At 35.4% G+C, this 26,298-nt stretch overlaps 1 protein-coding gene across 14 annotated transcripts in view; it reads left to right on the top strand.

Moving 5' to 3' along the window:
- CSNK1G3 (casein kinase 1 gamma 3) overlaps window positions 1-26,298 on the top strand; it is a 107,802-nt gene that overhangs the window by 68,147 nt on the left and 13,357 nt on the right. For 8 of the 14 annotated variants that reach the window (XM_025433383.3, XM_025433382.3, XM_025433390.3 and 5 more), the window contains 5 exons: window positions 10,285-10,370; window positions 10,489-10,573; window positions 12,611-12,759; window positions 14,404-14,499; window positions 18,226-18,321. In XM_025433383.3, coding sequence (XP_025289168.1) covers window positions 10,285-10,370; window positions 10,489-10,573; window positions 12,611-12,759; window positions 14,404-14,499; window positions 18,226-18,321 — 512 coding nt within the window. The remainder of the gene's footprint in view (window positions 1-10,284; window positions 10,371-10,488; window positions 10,574-12,610; window positions 12,760-14,403; window positions 14,500-18,225; window positions 18,322-26,298) is intronic. The other 6 variants (XM_025433387.3, XM_025433391.3, XM_049116009.1 and 3 more) reach the window with 3 other exon arrangements.

Here is a 26,298-nt window from a genome sequence, read left to right on the forward strand (position 1 = left end):
ATTCAGCTTTGTAAGTTTTGTATGATTACTATTATATAGTAATCAAGTTTAGTTGGAGAAGGTTATCTAAGTTTAGAGAAAATGCATTTAAATACCAGTGCTTTTTTTTAATAGATGTTATTTTTTAGAACAGTTTTTTTAAAGAAGTTTTTGATTTACAGAAAGTTAGGCAGAAGGTACAGAGATTTCCCTTATACTCCCTGCAGCACCACCCCAATATCCACATTCCCCACCAGACTGGTACATTTGATGAACCTACACTGACACATCATTATCCATCTAGAGTCCATAGTTTACTCTTGGTATTGCACATTCTGTGGGTTTTGGATACATTTATAATTACATGTATCCACCATTATAGTATCATACAGGAGAGTTTTACTTCCCTAGGCATCCTCTATGCTCCACCTAATCATCCCTTCTCCCTCACCTCCCTCTCTCCAAACCCCTGGCAACCACTGGTCTTTTTATTGTCTCCATAGTTTTGCCTTTTCCAAATACCATGTAGTTTGAAATAAACAGTATGTAGCCTTTTCAAACTGGCTTCTTTTACTTGGTAATATGCATTTAAGATTTCTCCATGTTTTCCATAGGTTTCCAAGGTTTTCCAAGGTTTCTTGATAGCTCATTTCTTTTTAGTGCTGAATAATATTGCATTGTCTGGAGGTACCATAGTTTTTTTACTCATTCTTCTACTGAAGGGCATCTTGATTGCCTCCAAATTTTGGCAATTATGAATAAAGCTGCTATAAACATCCATGTACAGTTTTTTTTAAGATTTTATTTATTTATTCATGAGACACACACACACACACACACACACACAGAGGCAGAGATAGGCAGGATAGGGAGAAGCAGGTTCCATGCAGGGTGCCTGATGTGGGACTTGATCCCAGGACTCCAGGATCACGCCCTGGGCCAAACGAAGGCAGGCTTCAAACCGCTGAGCCACCCAGGGATCCCCCTATGTACAGGTTTTTATGGGACCTACGTTTTCAACTCCTTTGGGTAAATACCAAGGACAATGCTGGATCATATGTTAGAAGTATGTTGTAAGAAGCCCCTAAACTATCTTCCAGAGTGGCTGCACATTTTGCATTCCCACCGCCAAGAAATGAGAGCTCCTGTTGCTCCACATTCTTGCCAGCCCTTGGTATTGTTAGTGTTTTAGATTTCCACCTTTATTAATGGCTATGTAGTTCTTCTAGGGTTCCTGGGACAAACTCCTGTGTGGAAAAGAGCTTTTTCCCTCCACAACACCAAGCAATTCTCAGACACTTGTAGTAGAATTCAGCTTAAATTCTGACATTGTCTACCTGGAGATAGCATCTGATCCCAAGGTGTTAAGAATTCCTTCCTACAGGATTGCTCTCCACATCCTACTTCAGATACCACTTTGAAGCTCTAGGCTGTTACCTGTGCTTCTGACTGATTATCTGCAGATAAGAGGCTCCAGTACCGCCTTCCTTTAAGTTCAATTTATTTGCTAGAGTGGTTTCATAGACTTCAGGAAAGAACTTACTTAGGTTTACCAGTTTATTATAGGACATGATAAAGGATAAGAATGTAGGATGAGATCTCAAAGGCACTTCTGTCCTAGTGAAGCTTGTGGGACCTGGCTTGGTGACACATGCAAGCGTTCTGGTTCCCCAAGTGTGTAAAGTCTCCTAAAAGGGTAAAAGAGTTGTAAAGGGTAAAAACCTCTTAGGTTTTTATGGGGGGTTCATTACATAGTCATGATTGACTAATGCCTTGGCCATTGGCTAATTCAACCTTCAGCCTCTCTTCCCTGCCAAAGGTTGTGGGGGTGGGACTGAAATTTCCAACCCTCTAATCATATGGTTGGTCTTCCTGGCAACCAGCCCCTGACCTTGAGAGGGTTCAGAATTCACCTTCATTAATAACAGGATACCCATTTCACCTTTATGGTCCGGAAGTGTTTTCCAGAACTGTGGCTAGTACAGCCTGGGTGGCTCAGCGGTTTAGTGCTGCCTTTGGCCCAGGGTGTGATCCTGGAGATCCAGGATCAAGTCTTAACGTTGGGCTCTCTGCATGGAGCCTGCTTCTCCTTCTGCCTGTGTCTCTGCCTCTCTTCTCTGTCTCTCATGAATAAATACATAAAATCTTTTAAAAAAAAAAAAAGAACTGTGGCTAAAGACTGAATATATCTTAAGAAATATATATCTGGTGAATGTCATCTGAATGATGATTATATTTCCTATAAATCACTGTGTTACAGTAGTGTTATCTCATTTTAATTTGTGTTTCCTGATGACACAGGATGTGTAGCATTTTTTCATATGCTTACTTGTCATCTGTGTATCTTTTTGGTGAGGTGTCTTTTAAGGTCTTGTGCATTTTTACTTTAATTTTTTTTCAAACTTTTTAAAGGATTTTATTTATTCATGAGAGACACACAGAGGGAGGCAGAGACATAGGCAGAGGGAGAGGGAGAGGGAACCTGATGCGGATCTTGATCCCAGTACTCTGGGATCACAGCCTAAGCCAAAGGCAGATGCTCAACCACTGAGCCACCCAGGTGCCCCTCTTTGGCCCATTTTTAATCAGGTTATTTGTTTTATTACTGTTGATTTTAAGAGTTCTTTGTATATTTTGGATAATAGCTCTTTATGAGTTGTATCTTTTGCAAATATTTTCTCCTAGTCTGTGGCTTATCTTTATTCTCTTGACAGTGTCTTTAGCAGAAAACTGAAGTTTTAATTTTAACGAAGTCTAGCTCATCAACTATTTCTTTCAATGGTCACACCTTTGGTGTTATATCTAAAAAGTCATCTCCAAACCCATGGTCATCTAGATTTTCTCCATGTTAAACTCCAGGAATTCTATAGTTTTGCAATTGACAGGTCTTTTGACCCATTTTGGTTAATTTTTGTAAAGAGTGTAAAATCTATGTCTAGATTAATTTTTTTTTACATATGGATGATATCCAGTTGTTTGAGTACCATTGGTTGAAAAAACTTTGCCGCATTGTATTGCTTGTGCTTGTTTGTCAAAGATGATTATATTTGTTATGTTGGTCTATTTTTGGCTCTCTATATTCTATTCAATTATCTTTTGTTCTTTCACAAACTACTGTGTATTGATTACTGAAGATTTATAGTTATTTTGGGTAGTGTATTTTTTAATAGGGTTTTTTAATATTAAATGTCTTGTAGCATACTATTTATCTTGTGTAGTACTGTTGCTGGCAGTACGCTGTTCTTTTGATTTGCTTTTCTTGATAGCCAAATTCATTGGGTCTTATCTAAATTAAGAGAACTGGATTTCAAGAGGACTTCTTTAGGAATCAGATGAATGCATGTGCTGAGTTCCATTGCTCAGAAAAGTTTTTTCTCTTTATGCATTCTTGTTATTGCTAGACTGGGTATCTGGATTGGTGAGTTGTTGCAGCAAATTGTCTTGCATAATTGTGTCTTTTCTTTTCCTAAATAGGTTTGTGTTTTCATTTAACAAAAACCATCTTAATTATATAATTTTGAAAGATGTTAATGAGCTCAGTAAATCTTGAGAAAGAGAGTGTTTTTTTTTTTTAACATTTTTAGGAAGAAAAAAGTGAAATATTTACTTGTAATTTTTGCTTTAAAATTTGTGTTTATTTTAAAAATATTTTATTTATTTATTCATAAGAGACACACAGAGAGGCAGAGACACAGGCAGAGGGAGAAGCAGGTTCCTTACAGGGAGCCCAATATGGCACTTGATCCTGGGACTCTAGGATCATACCATGGGCTGAAGGCAGGTGCTAAACTTCTGGGCCACCCAGGGATCCCCAGTTTTTTATTTATATATAAAGAATGATTTACATTTTCTTCAGGGAGAGGTTTTCTTCATTGTTTTCTTTTGAGCTCCCTTGTCTTGCCTGTATTTAGTTTTAACTAACAGGTCTTGATCTCATTTTTCATTTTTGCAGGAAAATGCAGTAATGAGCTAGCTTATTTTTTTGCCCACATATATGTGTATATTACAAAGTTTTTTTTTTTTTTTTTTAAATTTATTTATTTTATGATAGTCACAGAGAGAGAGAGAGAGGCAGAGACACAGGCAGAGGGAGAAGCAGGCTCCATGCACCGGGAGCTCGACGTGGGATTCGATCCCGGGTCTCCAGGATCGCGCCCTGGGCCAAAGGCAGGCGCCAAACCGCTGCGCCACCCAGGGATCCCATATTACAAAGTTTTCTGCTAAGTGTTTGTATATATTTTTTTTGACAAGAGTAAATTTGAGCTAATGAAAAAGGGAGTATTTTTCTGTTGCTGAAAATTGAAATTCAATCAAAATAGAAAACAGTTCTAGGCATACGAGGAATAAAATCAGTTTATAAAGAGGAAAATAATGTTGAGGTAAGGAGTAGAACTTTTAAGTAGAAAAGTATTGCAGAGGGTGTACAATAAACATTTGAATAATTGATGGTTTCTGTTTTGCTTTTGCTTTCTGACATGAAAAAAGTGTGGATATGTGGTTTAGAATTCTGCCTTTCTCTTTCAGGTGCATAGTTTTGGGCTAGTCTCTTAACCTTTCTGAGCTTTTGTTTTCTTATTTGGGATTAGTTGTTGCTTTGAATATAGCTAGAATTTTAAAAGATCATCAAAATGACACACTGACCCATACTAGGCTCTTAATATGTGTTGGTTATATGTATTTTATGTGATACATATACCCTTAAAAAGCAAAGTTTAATTGACTCTTTACATAACTTTTAAACTTAATGGAAAACCTATTTAAAAGACTCGTTAATGATACCTATTGTAAAGTAAATCATCGCTTTCTTCCTAGTTGCTCATGCTAAGGGTCCTTATAATAAGGATTCTTGGCTTTGAGGGAAGCATCCATTTTCAAACAGGCCTTTGTAGTTAAGAGCTTTAAAAAAATGTGAACAGGGTTTAATAAGGACCAGATTGCCTTTGGGAGTCCCCCCCCCCCCCCCCCCCCCCCCCCCCCCGCCATGAAACAGAACTGTTAAAGACCTGAGGAGGTATTCTTTAGTTATTACTGTGTTTCAAAGATAAAGCCTTCCCCATGACTTCTATTACTCACTACATGATGAAATTTACTTCCAGATTTGTCAGTTGATGAAAAAACACAAAGAAAAGAATTATGAGGGTAAGGAACATTTCAGACTGAGTTTCAGAAGTGGTTTATTTTACTAGCTTGTATTTATGGCTTGAACCTTAAAATACTGTGGAGGTTTTGAGACTAATACTGTTCTCTGAGACAACCATATAGGCAAGATCACTCATGATCATGGCTTGTGGATACTGTAGTAACTGAATCCCACACCTTGGATAGAATTTAGAGGAAAATTGACTTTTATATTGTGTTCTACTCTTTAACAGTGCTACTTGGAGGGGTCAGTATTTATGTATTGTTCAGTCCTTGAAATTTATCTCTACAATATTTCTTAACTTTTTGATGCTGCTGAAAATGGTATTGCCTTTTAAATTTGTTTTTCCAGTTGTTGATTGCTTTCAAAAAAGTACAGTTGATTTTTATTTTTTTAAAGATTTTATTTATTTATTCATTAGAGACAGAGAAAGAGAGGCCGAGACACAGGCAGGGAAAAGCAGGCTCCTCGCAGGGAGCCCGATGTTGGACTTGATCCCTGGTCTCCAGGGTCATGACCTGGCTGAAGGCGGCGCTAAACCGCTGAGCCACCCCGGGCTGCCCACAGTTGATTTTTATAAGTTGACCTTGTATCCTGTAACCTTGCTAAAGACTCATATACTAGTTCTCAGAGCTTTTTTGTAGATTACTTAGGATTTTTCACATATAGTCATATAGTCTGCAGAGAAAACTAGTTTCGCTTACTCATTTCCAATCTGAATACCTTTAAATTTTTTTTTTTTTTTTTTTTTTTTTGTAGAAACAAGAGTTTCCATTACGACACTGAGTAGATAATGTGAGAGTGAACATCCTTGTTTTGTTCCTGATTGTAGGGGTGCCTTTCCCATGTAAGAATTATATTAGTTACAGGCTTTTCATAGAAGTCTTTTGTCAGAATGAAGTTTTTTGTCTATTCCTTGTTTAATGAGTATTTTTTTATTGTAAATGCGCGTTATGTTTTATTAAGTGCTTTTTCTGTATCTTTTTAGGTAATCATATGATTTATATCTTTTATTAATATGATCAATTACATTGGTTTTTGAAAGTTAAACCAATCTTAAATTCATAGGATGAACTCTACTTAGTCATGGTGTATTAGCTTTTGAAGGATTTTGTGACTGTGTTGATGAGGGACATTTCCTGTATTTTCCTTTGCTTTTAATGTCTTTTACTGGTAATATCGTTAATGAAAAGAGTTGGGAAAGATTCCCTTCTCTGCTTCCTGAAAGAGTTTGTTTAGAGCTAGTATTATTCCTTAACTGTTTAATAGAATTTACTAGTGATGCTCTCTCACCTTCACTTATATTTTGGGAAGTTTTTAAATTATAAATTAAATCTCTTTATTTATTATAGAACTATTCACATTATCTTTGTAACTTGTAGCTTTCAAGGCATTTGTCCATTTCATCTGAGTTGTTGAATTTACTGGCATAAGTTCATAATATTCTTTTACCACTCTTTTTTACCATTCTTTTTATGTATGTAGGATCTCTCCTGGTGCCCCTTTGTTGCTCCTGATGCTAGTAATTTGTATTTTCATTCTTTTAGCCTAGTGAGAGCATTAATTTTATTGAATTTTTCATGTAGCCAGCTTTTGATTTTGTGGTTTTTTAAAATTGTCTTTTTTTGTCATCATTGGTTTCCTCATTTATCATTATTTTTTTCCCTTCTTCTTCTATGTGGTGATGTTGGCCTAGACATAGATAAATGAGTCACAATACAGAGTCCTGAAATGGACCCCTACCCAGATGCAAAGAATCCTAGATTTAAGTTTAAGAACCCAAACTGTAGAATTTCTTGAAGAAAAAATAGAAAATCTTTCTAACATTAGACTTACCAGCGATTTTCAGATAGGACATAAAAAAGCATAAGCAAACAACAACAAAAACCTTATATATGTTGTGCTTCATCAAAATGTGAAATTCTGTTCTTTGAAATATACTGTTAAGAAAACAAAGCAAACTACAATGTGGGAGAATGTACTTGCAAAACTTATATCTGACAACTACTTGTACCTGGAATACACAAACAACTCTTACAACTTTATAACAAGACAAATAGTACAATTTAAAAAAATGAGTAAAATATTTAAATAGACACTTCACAAAAAAGATGTATGAATAAGCAGTAACACTGAAACTGCTCAAAAAATATTAGTCACTGGTGAAATTCAAATTAAATCACAGTGAGCTAACACCTCACAGCCATTAGCATGGCTAAAATATAAAAGAGTGACTATGCTAACTAATGTAGGATGGGCACTACAGCAACTGGAATTCTTGTACTTTGTTGGTGGAAATATAAAATGGCACAATTTCTTTGGAATACAGTATAGAAGTATCTTAAAAAGTAAAGTCTACACTTTCCATATGAAGCAGTAATCCTCCTAAATATTTACACAAGAGAAATGGAAACATATGTTCACACAAAGATTTGTATTAGGATGTTCATAAAGGCTTTATTCACAGTAGCCCCAAACTGGAAGTTACTCATGGTCCATCAACTGTTGAACATATAAATATATTGTGGTATACTACTCAGCAATAAAAAGTAATGAACTACCAACGCATGGACAAACATAAAGACATTATGTTGAGTGAAAGAATTTGGACCCAAGTGTCCATAGCATATGATGTTTTTCATGTGAAACTCTATTAAAAAAAAAAAATCAAATTTAGTGTAGCCTGACAGAAAGCAGGTAAGTGGATATTTCGAGGCCAGGGGAGGGGAAAAAAACAGGCAATGGGCATTAGGTAACTTTTTGGAGTGTTGGAAATACTTGTTTATTGTGGTGATGCTTTGATGACCTTGTTAAAGTTTTTCAAACTCTACCCTTATAATGCGTGTATTTTATTATGTGTAAAGTATACTTCAGTAAAAATAGTTTCTTTTTTTAGTGCTTATCAAATCTGGCTGTATTTCAGAATCATCTGCTAAGTTTTAAAAAATGCACGTTCTTCTAGCGCATGTCATACATATACAAGGAATCAGTCTCCAGCATTAGATCTGCTCATTTGAGGCTTTTAAAAGTTTTAGAGGTAGGACGCTTGGGTGGCTCAGTGGTTGAGCCATCTGCCGTCCGCTCCGGGCGTGATCTCGGAGTCCTGGGATTGAGTCTGCCTGTGTCTCTGCCTCTCTCTCTGTGTCTCTCATGAATAAGTAAATAAAATCTTTTGAAAAGAAAAAGTTTTAGGGATGATTGTGATTCTCAGTGGGACTTCAGAAATAATTTTTTTTTCTTTGCATAACTCCATTCTTTAGGTTCCTGGGATCTAATAAAGTGAAATTGTATATATAAAATATATTACTCATTTTTTTCATGTTATTCACATCCCCACTTTTATTAATGGCTCTAAAAAGACTTTAAGTCTATTTTACTTATTTTGAAAGTTTTCTGTTTCTAATAGCATATGCTTACATTGTTGTAATAGAAAATACAAGCAAAAGGGAAAAATTTGCATTATACTGCAGTTTGAGTATATGAAATAAGAAGGTGGAATGTCTTGTTTAATCCTCTAATCTCATAATCCTAATTACTAACAATTTGATATGTTTTCTTCTGAATATCTTCGTTTGCTTCTAGGAAAGGGACACATATCTAGTATTATATATTTTCAAATGCACATTTTTATATTTAGTACATGTTGAGTGCCTGCCCTATGCAGCCATTATACTCAGTCCTGAGGAAAATGAGCCAAGAGACATCTGCTGTCCTATAATCTGCTCTCTGGTTGGAGGATAGATATTGACTAGATAATATCACAACATATATGCAAACTGTAGCTAGTGGTACAGAAAGCAATTGTAGAGTGAGATTACATAGTAGAAATTAAAAGGTTTTCTGTCCCGTTTGCGCTAGTGCAGAGCCATGCTTTGAAAAGTTTGCTTTTTCAAAAACTTTCTGTACTGCTTAGGTAGTATGATGATTACTCATTTGGATAAAATGTCTTACACATGAACATCTTTTTATAATTAAAGTACTGTTTCTTCCTCTTATTGTTAGAGTTTTTATATTATTTTACTTTATTTTATTTTATTTTTTACAAACCCTGTGTCAAGGGCTGACTTTTAATAGATCGCAGCGAAGGAGCTGCTCTGCTATGTACGAAACCCCGAAGTTTTTGTATTATTTTAAAATAGTAATAAATCTTAGGCATTTAACTTCAGTGACAAAAACATTGAAAAACTCAGCAGATGTGAGTATCTTTCCAAGCCTTCATCTGTAATTGTCACTTAGTTACGTGCTATATAACATTTTGTTACTAAAACAACAGCAGCAATTTGAAAATGGCAGTTTGTTCTAGCAGCATATTTTTGGTTGGTTGCAGGGGGGTTATTAATGTTGGGATGTGTCAAACACAAGTGTTTTTAAGAATATATTACACAAAATCCTAAATGTATTTATCATTATTGGAGAGTATATAGAATGGACATTTTGTGTTCATATAAGTTCAGGAAATGCAAAGCTAAGTGAAGTTAAACATTTTTATCTCTGAGGTTTTTCCGAACCATATTAAATATGTTATATCCTGGGTGTTTAAGATGGAGCTATAGTAACACATTGACTTTGTATTTGACTATGGAACCCTTTCTGCCTTGCTGTATACTTCTATGGATAGATATCTAAGGAGAGAAATGAACACCCAATAGAATCTTTTAAAAAAAAAAACCACACACACACACAAAAAAAACAAACCAGAAAAACCATAGTGGCATATATTAAAGATGCACCATAATTTTATTTTATTTTATTTTATTTTATTTTATTTATTTTATTTATTTTAAAAAAGATTTATTTATTTATGATAGACAGAGAGAGAGAGAGAGAGAGAGAGAGAGAGAGAGAGGCAGAGACACAGGAGGAGGGAGAAGCAGGCTCCATGCCGGGAGCCCGATGTGGGACTCGATCCCGGGACTCCAGGATCTCACCCTGGGCCAAAGGCAGGCGCCAAACCGCTGAGCCACCCAGGGATCCCCAAAGATGCACCATAATTTTAATGTTAATAACATTGTTTAACTGGAGATGATTTGTTGCTTGTAAGTGCTAGATACTTTACATTTATATACTAAACTTTGGGGATTAATTTATATGTAACCAAAGAGTTAATTCTCCATTCTTGTATCCTTAACTAGGAAAGTGAAATTGATGTTTCTCTTATATTTCAGAACAAAGTAGAAGAGATGACTTAGAAGCTTTAGGTCATATGTTCATGTATTTTCTGAGGGGCAGTCTTCCTTGGCAAGGTTTAAAGGTAATGGTTTTTATGTTTCCTTTGAAAGTTATAAATTGTTAATATGTTAAGTTTCTGTCTTCCAAGTAGTTAATTTTAAATTTACCACCTTCTCAAGATTTTTTCCTTTCTGTTTTAGGCTGACACATTAAAGGAGAGGTATCAGAAAATTGGAGATACAAAACGAGCCACACCAATAGAAGTGTTATGTGAAAATTTTCCAGGTAATGAATAATACCACACTGGTACATGTGCTTACACAGGAAACCAGAGCTGTTAATTTCTATTGCTCAAGTTTATAATTCCTTTTTTTATGCTTAAAAAAATGAGTTCAAAGTATGATTTAAAAGATGTCAGCATTTCATGCATAAGCCATGGGGGCAGTTTGTGTATTTTCTTTGTTAAGATGGTATTAATAGATGCAAATCCCATCTTTTAATAGTGTTGACCAGTATCAGCTAAAGTATCAGTGACATACTTTTAATAAATTAAAAGATTTGCTGAGAAATGCCAACTATAAAGTTTTGGTGCATAGTGTTAGTCGTTTGAGTTTCATTGTCAAGCTCAAAGGAGGTGTGTGTTGTATGATTTAGTTTTCAAAGTTGTATGATTTAGTTTTCAAAGTACATTAAGATCTACAAACCTTACTACTTTTAGGTGAATGTTACATTGGGGAGCTTTATGAAAATAGTTTTACTTCCATGTAGAGTTTCGGCAACAAAAATTTACTTAAGATTCCTAAATCAATTAAGGGATGATATTAATTTGTTCCTAATGTATTAAGTAAAACATGAACCAAACCTGAAGGTCCAAGATTAAATTCATACCTCACTTCAGTATTCGTATGTCCTCCTGGAGAATGCTGGCATCATTGCTGTAGTATCAGCGAGCAGCGTGATCTCAGGTAGCTCTTCCTCAGATTTGCTTATATTATTCTTTGACAGCAAACTCTAATTACATAATTTTCTTCTTTGCTCTAATATCTAAAAGTGGAAGATTAAAAAAAATACTGGTTGACACTACTAGTGTAGGTGTAGGTAGACTGGCTATGTGTTATTATGAAGCCTATACAAATTTCTGCAGGATAAAATGGGGATGTCAAAGTAAATTAACCAGGTAGCTAGCTAGTACGTGGAATAGTGAGAGTCACTCTATGAGGAAGGTCACTGGGTACCATTCTTATTGCCTGTTGGACTGTGCAGGATCCTGTTTTCACTGGCCACTGTAAATGAATTGAATCAGAAAAATACCTGAGAGTAACCTTCCATCTCTTAGTATAGTGATTTTCTATGCCCTGATGGTGAAACCCTGTTTTACTAATTGCTCACCATTTTACTTGTTGACTTTTATGACTTTTTCTTTCTTTTCCTTTAGGAAAGTAGGACCTGTAAGAAAAATGCATATCTCTTATACTTTGAGAATTACAGTGGCACAGAGAAATTTGTATATTACCAGATAATTTTATATGACCAGAAATTAAAAGAATTAAATTCTGCTGCTGTTTTATTTCTGAGATCTCTTAGCTTTATTTTGCTTGGTTAGAATTATGTTCATAGCCCAAGTTAGAAATTTGAATCTTCTGTAGGTCAGTTAGTGAATGTACCTGATAAAAGACATCCATCAAGTGAGTGCAGATGCTTTAATATATAATTTAATATATAAATCAATTCACACTAGTATTTTGAATAAATTTTAAGTTGATGAGCTAAGTATGATGCTTGTGTTTAAGTAATTATGTATTATTAAGTTGCTAATTCAATATTTAGTACTATCCAAGGTTTCTATTCAAAGCAACAATGTAAAATAAAAATTTGAGCCTTTCCTAGTGAAATGAAATAAACGTATTTATTTAATAAAACCTCTCATTTCTCTTTTGACCCTATTTTTTTCTTCCCTTCTCTTCTTTAGAATTTCATTGAGATTAAATTCCTAAAATTTAAAAAATTTTAAGATTTTATTTATTTATTTGAGAAAGAGCATGAGAGAGCAGCCCAGGGAATGGGAGAAGCAGACTCCCCATTGATCAGGGAGCCTGACACGGGTCTCCATCCCAGGACCCTGAGATCATGACCTGAGCCAAAGGCAGATGCTTAACTGACTGAGCCACCCAGGTGCCCCTAAATTCCTAAAATTTTAAATTGCAGCAGGATTTTGTTACTTTTTCATGTTTTTATAACATTGTATTTTTAGATCTTTAAATAATTTTATTAGTAATGAGTAGATAGAAAAGTATAATCAGAATAATTTTTATTCCTTTCTAGAAGAAATGGCAACATATCTTCGTTATGTAAGAAGGCTAGATTTTTTTGAAAAACCAGACTATGACTACCTAAGAAAGCTTTTTACTGACTTGTTTGATCGAAAAGGATATTTATTTGATTATGAATATGACTGGATTGGTAAACAGTTGGTGAGTACTTGCTATATAATGAAAGATAATTTGTAGTCTTTTCTTTTCCCTGCAGTACAGCTTCTTCAGTGAAAAGAGTGAGTACAAATAATTTTTTTAAAAGGATTCATTTTATTTCATTTTCATGGGCATTTTAGGTAGCACAGTACTAAAATTATTCTTTGAATTTTATAAAAATCCCATTTTTGGACCTCCTGCTTTTAAAATAATGAGTTATTTTGAACTTTTCATTCCTGATTTAGTCCTTAATGTCAAATATAAATTTTTTTATATAATATCCTCTTACTTTATTTTTTAAAAAATATTTTATTTATTTATTCATGAGAAACAGAGAGAGAGGCAGAAGCAGAGACACAGTCAGAGTGGGGAAGCAGGCTCCTTGTAGGGAGCCCGATGTGGGACTCCATCCCGGGACTCCAGGATCACGCCCTGGGCCAAAGGTGGGCGCTAAACCGCTGAGCCACACAGGCGTCCCTATCCTGTTACTCTAAAAGATCATTTAGTGGGCAGCTTCGTTGTCCCAGTGGTTTGGCGCCACCTTCAGCCCAGGGCATGATCCTGGAGTCCCGGGATCAAGTCCCACATCGGGCTCCCTGCTAGGGGCCTGCTTCTCCCTCTATGTCTCTGCCTCTCTCTCTCTCTCTGTCTCTCTCATGAATAAATAAATAAAATCTTAGGAAAAAAAAGATCATTTAGTTTTATTTTAGCCATTTCTCAAAACATTAGTAATGTAAAGCTGTAAGTTTTAATTAGACTAATAGTTTTAAGTTTTGTCTTAAATAGACTGATACATAAAAATTGGAGCATGTTTTGGGTTTCTAAAACTGTATTTTTTATAAAACTTAAATTTTATAAAATTTTTAGAAATTGTCTCGAATATAACTATAGGATTGGGGCTCATCACTTAAAGGGACACATCATGAAATTCTTCTTTGAAGAGACAACTTTAAAATATTTCTTCTCACTAGTTTTTTAAATAAGAATGTCTTACAAGATTTCTTTAATTGTGGCTCACTGTTAGTGAATTTTTATCCATATTTGGAGCTGCCAAACTCTCAGATTCAGGTATTTTTGAACAATTCACTTATTAAAGTGTTTGATCTATATTTTTCTTGAATCCAAAGTGATTTACTATATATGGTATCTATGATGCATATCTGAATAAACTGTGCTTAAAGTATTTATATTGAGTTTGAAACATATTTGAAAAGTAAAAATTTTTAGAAGTCTCTCCTGAATCAAAATATGGCCAGTAGGCCATTTTATTAGCTTATTTAAAAAATCATTTCCTTATCTGTTTGAAATTACTTATTCTGTTTATACATTAGCTTTAAAAATGAGACATAAATAAATACACTTTCATATGAGAAAGCAACCTGAAAGTAAAGATAGCATTAGAAAGTATTTTATTGATGTAAAAGTGAATACTTAATAAAATATTTAAATATTTTGAAAACAGTATAAAAAGTAGCTACATTCTTTTGTTTTAACTTGTTATTTTTAATGATATACTTTGAGTTGATATCTTTTTGTAGGCTTCACTTTAAGTGTCCTTTATTATTTCCTTGATTCCAGGAAGCAGCTAAATTATTTTAAATAAGACTTCTAAAATAGAATGTATTGATGCTAATTATTGTATTGTAGCCTACTCCAGTGGGTGCAGTTCAGCAAGATCCTGCTCTGTCATCAAACAGAGAAGCACATCAACACAGAGATAAGATGCAACAATCCAAAAACCAGGTTTGCTGCCCTTTCAGATGTGAAATGTCTTATTTGCTTCTGTATTACCTTCTGACAGTTTAAAAGTAAATCCGGTATTTTACCATGCCCAGATGATAGCTTTACAGGTGTGTGTACATGTGCGCCCGTGTGTTATGTGATCACATACATACACATGTAGATAGATATTGAAGGATCAAAATACATTTTTTAATACATAAAACAGATTATATGCACATGCATATTAAGGATTGAAAATGCATAGATTTGCAACAAATAAACCATTTCCCCCTAATTTTCATTCTTTACGAAGTTTAAAAATCACAAGAACATGTTTAATAAATTTCTCATTAGTGGTATAAATTAGCATAAACTTTGAGCAACATTTGATATTCTCTTAGAATGGAAGTAATTGGATATCCTATTGGAATAAATTATAATAGGAGTTGATCTTTCTAACTGTAGTTTAATTTAGCTCAATACATTTTTTGCTGAGTTTCTGCTTTTTGAAAGCTACTATTCTACAGGTCGCAGAAATGCAACAAATAAGGAAAACACCTGTAAGAAATTATTTTGTAATGAGTGGCTATGAGCTCACTCAGTCTCTGAAATCAGACATACCTGGATATGACTCGATCCTGGACAAAATACTTTATCTTTCAAAACCTAAGTTCTCTCATCTGTGAAACAGAAATATCCCTTGTTAATTCCTATAAGTATGCACTAAATCTCAGGTCTCATGGCTCGTGTTACTGTTACTGTGATCATTATGATAAACTCACAAGTACATCACTGAACAGTGTAAGCTCTCTCACATGAAACATATTAATAAAGTGCCACGGAAGATCATTGAAATACGGGGGATCTACAAAGAGTTTATGGAGAAGGTGGCTTTTGAAATGAGCCTGATGAATTGAAATTTTTAAAGGCAGATGAAAGAATAAGGGCATTTTGGGGAGAGAGAACAGTATGAAGAAGTTTAAAAATGTAGAGTTTGAGGAATAGTGAGCATTTCAGTTTGCTTTGAGCAGAGTAGGTTTGAGGCAAAGCATAGCAGCTAAATTGACAGTAGAGTCGGGTAGGGTAATTGAAAGCTGTTGAAATTTTTGAGTGATGTTCTCACTTTTTTCTGTTTTGTAATAAGCTTGATTTAATGTATCTTTGACATAAAATGTTTTGCTGATTGGGAGTTAAATAGGGTCTTTAAAATTTTCACTTACAACCCTTTCTGGGGATATATAATGTGCTGTCCTTTTTTACTCTTGTATAATTTATCCCACCAGAGTTCAAATGAGTTAAATGAGATGAAAATCAAAGGAAAGAACACAACACACTAAAAAATCATAGCAAAATAAAATACTCCGTTTGGGGGATATTTAACAATATTGTGCTTTAAAGTACAGCCATTTAAAACAGAATAGTTTTAGAATTTTGCCTTAGAAAAATTGGGACAATAAAGGATCTTATACATAAATTTCTTCAAATATAAATTATTACTCCTTGACAGTTTAAATACTCTGATAATACTCTTTCTGCATATAGAAAGAAATGGCTCCAAGGCAAGACTTGGAGTTTGTGTTTTATAAGTCAGAATAATTTCTCAATTGGATGAAGATCAATAATTCATGTTCTCTGTAGCTGTTAGGTATTATAATAAGTGAAACTCTTCTTTTAATGTTGAATTCTATTATAATTCAAATCTCTTCAGGTTGAACTTTCTACCTGTTTCAGACTTGTCTTCCTAGCTAGATTGTGAGCTCACTGAGGGCGAGAATCATATTTTATTTGTGTTGTCCTTGTTGCAGTAGATGCAGGGAGTCGATTTTTATTTTCTTTTGTGTGTGTGTTTCTTTCCCCAGGAAACCCTTTAGGGTAGCTTATGTATTAAACTTGAAACTTGGGTATGCAGGCTGTTATTATAATAAACAAGTTATATATCTCGAAACTTTCCCTAAACATCTGTGAAACAGTAAACGTTTCAGTTGTATGAGATACTCGAAGTTGATAGTCGTAAAAGAACATGTAGTTAAATGACTGAAATGTAATGTCCCCAGAGAAACAATTTGTAATTTAGAGTTGATGGTTGAAGTCGGGATCTCCTGACATTTCAGAGAAGGTGTTAGGTGTACATGTAACTATTGATTCTGAGGAGAGGCTGGAGAACTGTTCCTATCTTCTTTACGAGGTCCATGACCCTTAAATGTTACCTCTTGTTCTAGGTAGTATTTAGGTATTTGTCTCCATTTTAGCATCATTTTCATTCTTTTGTCTTTTTTAGATTTAATCTCATCTAATTTATCTTAGTTTAAGGTATATACCTGCTAAATTCTGGTCATGAACACAGAAGGTTTAATGAAAAAACCTAGAACTGTGGTAATTGTTTTGATGGTAGACTTCATGTCCCTTCATACTTCTTACGTAAGTTTGCATTGTACAGTTTAATTAGGGAAGCTTAGTGCCATAACATTTATTCATTGTGCCTACTTGGACCTAACATCTCTTCTCTCCTAGGCTTGCTCTGGCCACTGATAGGTTCAGGCTCCCAAGGGCTCAATATACTTGGCACTTTGTGACAAGGTTTTTTTTTTTTTTTTTTATGGCAAGTTTTTCTTAGTTTGAAAAAGAAATAAAGAAAAGAGCACTGAAGACTTTAAACATATATCATTATATTAAGGAGCTAGGTAGTACTACTGGCCGAGTAGTAGGCTCTTGAGTTTCAATCCCTCCTGTATTTCTTACAATTTCTTTGACCTTAGGCAAGTATTTAAAGTCTCAGTCTCTTCGTCATTGAAATGAGAATGATACTATCTATCTCAAAATGAGGTAACACATGGAAAGCAGCTGATGGAGAACCAAACATGTAATTATAAAACAATGTTAACTATTGTATTCCTTTCCCATCTTTTTATTAGCGCTGACCACATTTTCCTGAAACATACATATTGACCCCTCTTAAGCAGCTACTTCTAATTCTGTTAGTATATTATTATTAGTTTGTGGTTATTGCCATGCAGTGTTGCCAAGTCATGTAAAAGCATCTAGATATCAGTCTATCATGGGAATGGGTTCCTTAATTTGAACTAGATAAAAAGAGGTCAGGGAAACAAAGGGATTCATATAAAGTAGGACTGTCACTGAATAAAAAAAAAAAATTGCCTATCATATCCTCATAGTGTTCTTCTGTATAACACTTGTCACTTTTCAAAGAACTTTTCTGTTTTTTTCATATTAACCTCACAATCAGAAACACAGTACTAAGCAAGAGAAAAAAGTTTTCTAGGATCTACATACAGCTATTTATAAAGACTATCTTTTTAACAGTGCTAGAAGTAAGTCCTCATTAGAAAACCAAGGGGGACCTCTACTGTAAGAAAATATAGTGGATAGAATTTTAGTACTTCTGTGATTTATTTGGAATGCTTTCTTGGACACATGATTTTTACCTCCCTGGTTTTTTGTTCACTTCATTTATAAAATTGGAGGGTGGAATAGGATATCTAAAGCCCTTATACTTCTAAACTCTATGATTCTGTTTTACTTTTATGGTTGATCATTACCTAATGGTAGCCATGTAATAAAAACTTCTCCACATCCAGTATGCAAAGATAACTGCATCTGTGATTCAGAGTAGCAAGGGTATTTTAAATTTCCTTTTATACGTTTGTTTTCTATATTATAAGGATGAGATGTTTAACATATTGGGTTTTTCTTCTTCCATGCATGCCACATGCATTAAATAAATGGCAGTCGGCAGACCACAGGGCAGCTTGGGACTCCCAGCAGGCAAATCCCCACCATTTGAGAGCTCACCTTGCAGCAGACAGACATGGTGGCTCGGTACAGGTATTTTCTGATTTTTGCATGAGTGATTATTTCCCAAATTTATACAACTAACCCTTTTTTGGAACTCATGGCATGACTTCATATCCTAATGAAAAACTTGTTACTGAACTCTCCATAATTCTCTACCTTTGTATTTAACCAAAAAGCAAAATTAACATGGTCTAGAAAGACCACCAGGGATACTACGATTTTGTCTTTGTTCATTTTTGCAAGTATATGCAAAAATATTTAAGTAACTCATACTCAAAACAGGTTAGAAAAACAAACTGTATTAATTGAAATATGTGTTAAGCTTGATTTTCCAATAATAAGTTCAGTCTTCTTTAATGCTGTAATGGAACACTTTTATATCTTTTCCCTTTCATTGATTTTTGCCTTCTTTAAGCTTGAAAATAGATAGGAAATTTTTTATCCTTTGTACACAGAATATACTTTCAGATTAATTGATCCAATAAACATGACCCTTATTGTTACAATGGTATATTTTGTTTCTAGAAAATATCAGGTGGAGAAAATAATTTCAAGAATGAGGATTTGTTACTCTCCTCAATTTCCTGGATATTTCTAAAAATTTAAAGCAGTCCTTTTTTTTGAAGTGTGTTCCTCCCTCCCCTTTTCTGTACCCTTAGAAATAACTTATCTTGCCCTCACATGCCCCCTGATTTCATCTTTTATGTGAATTATAGAAAGGGGAAGGTTACTAAGTCTCTTACTTCTTTTAAAATGCTCACTTCAGGTAATTTAAATGCCAGTTTAAAGTAATTGAGATAATAAATATTATCTGCATCCATTTTAATTTAGAACTTTCTTTAAAAGTTTTGATTTTTTTCCTCTACATAATTCCATTTGAATAATTTTCCATTATGTTTTACTAAGTTTGCATTTTTCTTAGTGAATGTGTATATATATTTAGTCTATTGGATATCTGCCCATAGATTTTCTTCTTTCTTCATTTGAATTCTAAAAATCAGTTCTTGATTAAATCTTATGGGTGCTCATGTTTTTCTCATCCTTTAAACTTTAGAGGTAATTTAAATTATGTAACCAAATATTTTTATAGAACTTTGTCGTCTGTGGACCTTTCAGTCCTGTGTAATGCAAGTATTTGAAGAGGACTCAGAAGCAAGGGTGCCTGAATTTTAAGATTTAAAAAAATTTTTATGACCCCAATTCATACCCTTGGAATAGCTAATGGAACAAGTTATATTTAGTTTCATAACACAAACTGGATGGTATGTTTGTCTGTATACGTTTACACGTTTCTAAGTGTCATATGTTATGATAGCAGGTGTTTTGCTCAGTGGTCACTGATATCTGCAGCAGTTACAATACTATTAAAAGCTTTCTGGCCCCTTCTGTGTCATACCACAAATGTGCATTTTCTTAGCTTCCTCTTACCCTGTGGGATTCCCAAAGGTGGCTCATGGGATCTCCAGACCATCACAGGGTGAATGAGTTTGATGATTTGGCTCATCACTGTAGTATTGTATGTTCTCTTTTTTTGTATGTTCCCAAAGAGATGTTTCCACTTACTTCCTTTCTCACCATCCCTTTAACACTGCTCTGCCTACGGAGACTACATCTGGCTTCATTCTAATATTCAATACACGATCAGTTTTACGTAGTAGAATTCTAGTAATACACAAGCAAAAAAAAATTTACATTATTTTCATTGACTTCCTGAATATATTTTACACCATCAACTAACCTGACATGATGGACATTAAGCAAGTTTGACCTCTGTGAAAAATTGACTGGCAATGTAAGTAGGCTCATGCCTCAATCTTGTTCTGTCCTAAAATATTGACTTCATTTATGCTTTATAGCCTACCCACTTAAAAAGTTCGAAAAGTTACAGTATGGCACTTGAATAATTGGACTAATAAAATTGTCGTTTAAAACTAGTAATAAGAAGAGGAGAGAAAAGTTACTAGGGATGCCTGGGTGGCTCAGTGATTGAGCGTCTGCCTTTGACCCAGGGTGTGATCCTGGAGTCCCAGGATCAAGTCCTACATTAGACTCCTTGCATGGAGCCTGCTTCTCCCTCTGCCTATGTCTCTGCCTCTCTCTGTGTCTCTCATGAATAAATAAATAAAATCTTAAAAAAAAAAGAAAAGTTACTAAAATCTAAGCTAATGTGATTATTCTAATAAATGAATCCTCCATTTGATTCTGAACAAAGGAAGGGAAACTGTATTCAGTTGTTCTCGTCTGATAAAGGGAAGAGATAAAGAGAAAACCTTTTTATGAATACAAAAGTGTAAGAATAGTTTGTCTTGAGATTCTTTGTGATGATTGTTATGCTACAGTTTCTAGTGTTGACTTTGCAGGAGGTACAAAGACTGTATTTGGCAATTTAAAAACTTGCTTTCAGCAAATACTAAGGTCCTGTTATCGAATAGTTTCTCATGAAAGACATTACCATAGTAACTTGATAGCTGTCTGATGATAAATAGATATGGTGCAGATTTAGGGTATTTGGGAGCAGAATCAGGAGTTACCTCAAATGAGCCATTTGAGGCCTATGGCATTCGTCCCTCATCCGTCACTGCCCTGTGTTCCTGGAACTCAGAATTGCTCTCACTGTGGCACCACAAAGCCATTCCAGTCTGCTTCCAGTTGACGTGCAAGATGAAATCTCCTGTTGTTTTGACTTACAGAAGGATCCTTAAATATTCATTATTTCAGATGTGCTTTTAATAGGAACTGATTGGTAGAGTCTAAATTTGAACTCCTTTTTTCCCCCTTAGAATTACTATATGTATTACATATCGGACACATAGGTTGCCAAGTTGATTCCCTTGTGTTTAAGAGCACAAACCCTAGAGTTGAATTGAGTTTAGATTCTATGCCTTAGATTGATTATTCATCAGTAGAATGGAAATATTGATAATACCTCTACCTCATGGTTTTGTCATGAGAACTTAATTTAAAAAGTATTGAGCATAGAAGGTAGGACTTATGAAGTACTGAATGCTAGAATAATTGATTCTTTTTCAGATTAAGAAACTTGATTAGTCTCTGGGAAGTGAAGTCTAGTGGTACTACCCAAAGAAAGCATTGTCAAATTGGAATTTATCTAATTTTATGCTATATCTTTAGTGTAATTATGTTAATTCACTGATGGGAAGGATCTTGCTACATGCTTGATAAACTTTTTCCACTCAAGAGATTGAAAATTATATTCAGATATATGAAGACCTAATTTTGAATTTGTTCATAGCTTGTATGTATTTTGGAAAAGCTCCCAAGGCATCCAGGTGTGTTCTTCTCTGCTGCCTTTAGAATCCTTGGTAATAAATATGGCTGAGAAACTTAGACCTAGCACTTTCAGTTTCTTGGCCAGTCATTATTCAGCAAATTTATATACATGTCTACTAGGAAGTGCTAGGCACTGTAGTGGTGTCTTTGAATAAAAGAAGAATAACAAGGATAGGGTGTCTGTCCCCAAGGAACTTTTAGCTGGTGGGGAAGGTTAATTAAACAGTCAGTGTGGTCAGTGGAGAAAATATAGCATGCTATGAGAATGTGTAGAGAAGCACCTAACCGGGATTTAGTGGGTTAAGATTTCCTGGAAATAGTGGTGTCTTTTTTTGTATTCTGTTTTTTTACCTGTTTTTAAAGTGAAGAATCAGTAGAAGTTAGTAGGCGAAAGGGGTCTAGAGAGGACTATCCCAGGCAAGAAGACAGCACCCATAAGGTGGCAGAGGAGAGAGAGAGAGACCTCCTGAGCAATGGACTCCAGTCCAGCCAAGCTGGTGTGTGTGTGTGTGTGTGTGTGTGTGTGTGTGTGTGTTTATGTATGTAGAAATGAGACTGAGAGGTAGGCAGCAGGCAAATTGTGAAGGACTTAACAGGTCTCGTTATTAAATTTGGACTTGATTTGAGGATATTGGGTAGCCGTAAAGAGAATTAGACAAGTGAGGTAACTCTGTTAGTGTTTTTCCTAAGGATGACTTTTGCTGGAGACCAGACTGAAGGGAGAACGAGTCTGAGGCAGGAACACAGCTCTCAGAAGTCTAGCTGAGGGAAAGTGATGGGTAGCCAAGATGAAGAGAAATGGGAGGATTTGCCTGATAATTAGAAGGAAGAATTTAGTTTGGTGTCAGGACCAAGGGGAAGGTTAATGTCACTTATCCTTCTATGATGTGTCTCTACCTGGCAAGCCAGGATCTCCAAAATGAGGTTTTAAATGCATAGCTGACAACTGGTAGTGCTCATCTCGAATCCCATGGGGGACTGTGCCTTTCGCTGGAGCACAGTTCCCTTGCGTTCTTGGCCACCCAGAAGCCCTGCCCCGGGACGCGGAGAGGCAGTTTTTTAGCAGAGGGAGGAAGATAGATGTTAAAGGCACTTCTGGAAGACTGCTTCCCGTGAGGTGGTGTGGGTCCCGATCGTTTGGACATCTTCTCTAGTTGTCCAGCCTCTGGTTGCAGTTAAAGGAACACTTGAGTCTGAGCATCTGGGGGGAAAGGGCAGACCCACAAATGTTGCCACTGTCTTGTGCAGCTGGGTGCTGTGCATGGGAATGAAGAACTAACATTAATTCTTGTGCTGGACCCTCTGCTGTTTGAGTCCCTGTAACTTGAGACATACAAATACAGGTGAGGATAGCAGAACAGAATGAGACAGATGTATTTCAAAATGGTAAGGAAACACGCCTGGTTAGAAGTCAGAGGAGTAGTAGGTGCCACACCTCACCCAGTCCTCCATTGTGCTTGTCGTTAGCACTCCTCTTTTCTAAAACACTGCCAGGCACTGCCTTCACTTTTCTCTCTCACATCTTTGAAAATACACAGGTACTAACCAGTAGGAGAATTCAGTGATGAGTACAGTTGTGTCTTTCCCTCCTGTTTCCAGGGTGCTGTAATATGTACAAGATAGTTTGTGCAAGGAGTGTTTGTGTGCCATTAGCAGGTAAATAATTTCCAGCTCAGCTCTGTCAGGTTAGCTTAAGAAACGCCTCATCTGGGTGTTCATTTGGCTAAATGAGCATTACTGGTTTATTTTCTTATTCTTTTACAGTAACATCTTGAAAAACTGGAATACTCATAGTGCTCAGCTTGGTACTTCTATATGTGAACATTAAATTGAAAATCCATTTTAGCTTATCTTTGCTGAAAATCAGTGAGAATGTCAATGTGGTTTTGAGTCATCTGTTGGAATATTAAGTTAAAACTCTAGCTCTAGGTTTTAGAATATATAAGAAAGTTGGTTTCATGTAGTATGTGTGAACCTTAGCATATAGTTCCAGAAAACTCTTGGGAAATTACTCTTAACAATATTTCATTTATTAGTGTGCTTTCTTATAGATGGCTGTTGGAGAAAACTTAGGGCATCAGTAAGGTATATAACATTTTGATATGTCTAATATATTTATTGGTTAGAAGAAGATCTGGTTAATGAAGATGGTGAACCTCTACTGCACACGTGGTATTATCCTTACAATAACTCAGTAGAAATTAGGAAGGTGGTAATATAACTGATTTATATGAATTCCTTGTATTTGGAGAGTAAATTAATTTGCCTTATAAAATCATTGACTACAAAGATACTGTGTATTATCCTTGTACTCAAAAGTCTATGAGAATGACTTCTTTTGGAATTAGATATGGCCAGGCAGCCATCAAGTGAACCATCATTTGTCTCCTATTCTTACCTGCAGGCTATTTCCACACCCTCTTCTCTTAAAGTTGGATACTCTAGCAGTAACGCCACATCTGGATGTTTTTTTGTTTTATTTTTTTGTAACCGCTTAAAATAAGAACTGTACTAGGTTTCTTATTAAAGCAGGAATATCACAGAAAACTTCTTTAAGAACAACAAGAAGAAAAAACCCTAAAAACAACTGACTTATTTTTTTAAGTATCAAACCTAAAAGCAGCTGTCACTTTTAGATATACTTTCATTACAAAAATCGGCTGATGAACACTAATATCGCAGAGACTCCCATGTTCTACTTCAAGTTATAATTCTAGAAATGTTACCTAAATGGAATCCTTCAGAATTTGGTTTATAAAAATAATTTGTGCATATTGGATGATTTAGGTTTATAGGGATATAAAGGCTGTTTATAATATTATGTCTTTGTTTTTTTCTTTGTAAAATGCCTTTACAAAAAGACACTAATTTCCTTAAATGAAAACAAATTTAATGCCCTGATATACTCTCATGTCACCAGTGTTAAGTAGGCTGCTTTTATAGGAGAACTCTATTACCACATTGATTCTATTCTTAGCCTGGATATTAGCCTTAACTCAAAGAGTTAAGGAATCGGGGAAAGGAAAAAAACATTACATTAAAAAAATATATAAATGACAATGTTATTTCCTTCTTGTCTGGTTGTGGTCAACCAGGTGGAATGAGATTTGAAACATTTCTCTAAAAGCTTTTTAAAGTCAGGCATGACTTTGTGTGAACTGAAGTAAGTCATATTATATAATTACCATGTTCATACTGTTGCTCTTGCTGGAAATTTAGACTACCTGAGTTATCAGTTTTCAATGATACTGTTTAAAGGAAGGGAGGACACATTCGAGGAGCTGCCTGTAGTTTGAGATGCATGCCCTCCAGCTGTCTTAGGCCAGTGAACACAAAGGAGGAAAAGAAACCTGTGAATATGATGTTGAGGGAAGAGCAATGGAAATTGTTGAGTAAACTGTTTATCTTCTTCATGCAAGGCATTCTGCTAATTACAGATAGTGGCGAATACAAAAGTATAAGATAAGAATCCTGCTTTCTTTTCCAGTTCAGCCTAGGAGCTCTGACATCTTAAAAATTAAGAATAAAGAACCAAATTATGTTTGATAATTAGAACAAATAATGATTGTTGAATGTTTTCAGAAAGAGGGAGAAATAAAGAGAAAAAATTGACATGGAGCTCAATAGAATGCCAGAAAGAAGTGGGTGCCCCAGAGCAGAGTGGCAGACTGAGGCACAGGGGTGTTCCTTTCCTTCAGTTGGTTGTCACTAACAATGATCAAGGCATTTTGTGTGTTTTCAACTCTGGGCACAAATGCAGTGTTCGTTTCTAAGTACTTGGTCTATATTACCATACAGGAAACTCAGCCTCCATAATCCTCTATTCATCTAGGTTTGTTGGTTGACTTCTAGTGACTTCTCTGGGAGTTGTGAGGGCGAGAGTCCTGTTGCTATGCCCTGGACTATCAGGTTGAGGAGGGCAAGGTTGTTTTTCTTGTGTTTTCCAAGTTCCTGGAAGAGTGCCTGGCACATTGTGGTCTCGGTAAAAACCCGAGAATTAGTTAAGTTTCAGTAAAATGGGCCTCTGTAAATGGACCCTGTTAATTAAATCTGGTAGTCAGATGTCAGTCTGCTGTCCAGGCCTTTGCTATATTAGCATGTTTTACCCCTTATAACAAGCTCTAATAGGGGAAGCAGCAGAAGTGATTGGTATTTTGAGCCTGGAGGTCTGAGAAGAAGGTAGGGTTTACTAAAAATTGGAACTCTGGATAGGAGGAGTGACACATTTAAGAGGAGTATGAGGAATTTCATTTTGGAAGTACTGAATTTGAGGTACCACATGTGGTGTAAGTGAACATGTGGGCAAGCAGTTGCGCTCAGTGAGTCCTTTACTTTGTGGTTGTGGCTGAAGCCACGAATGCCGGCAAACTGGCTGAGGAACAAGGGCCACCATTCATGGAGCTCTTAAAATATGCCTGTCACTGCCCTTTACGCATTGATTCCATTTCTTCCTATCAATTTTGTTAAATGGATACTGTTGTTTCCCATTTCATATCTGTGGTTTAGCATGATGAGCTATCTTTCCCAGGTCACATAGTGGGTGAATGTTAAAGCCAGGCTTTGTTTCTGGACCCATCTACTCCAGAGTATCAGCTAGTGCTAAGTGATACAGAAATGTATAGGAAAATGAGGACTGAACAAAGGCCACCAATATATTTTTCTAGGAGTCATTGGTAACCTGCGAGAGTGCTTTTACTAGAAATCTGATGTAGCTGT

Source organism: Canis lupus, chromosome 11 (assembly GCF_003254725.2).
Source record: "Canis lupus dingo isolate Sandy chromosome 11, ASM325472v2, whole genome shotgun sequence".
Taxonomy (NCBI): domain Eukaryota; kingdom Metazoa; phylum Chordata; class Mammalia; order Carnivora; family Canidae; genus Canis; species Canis lupus.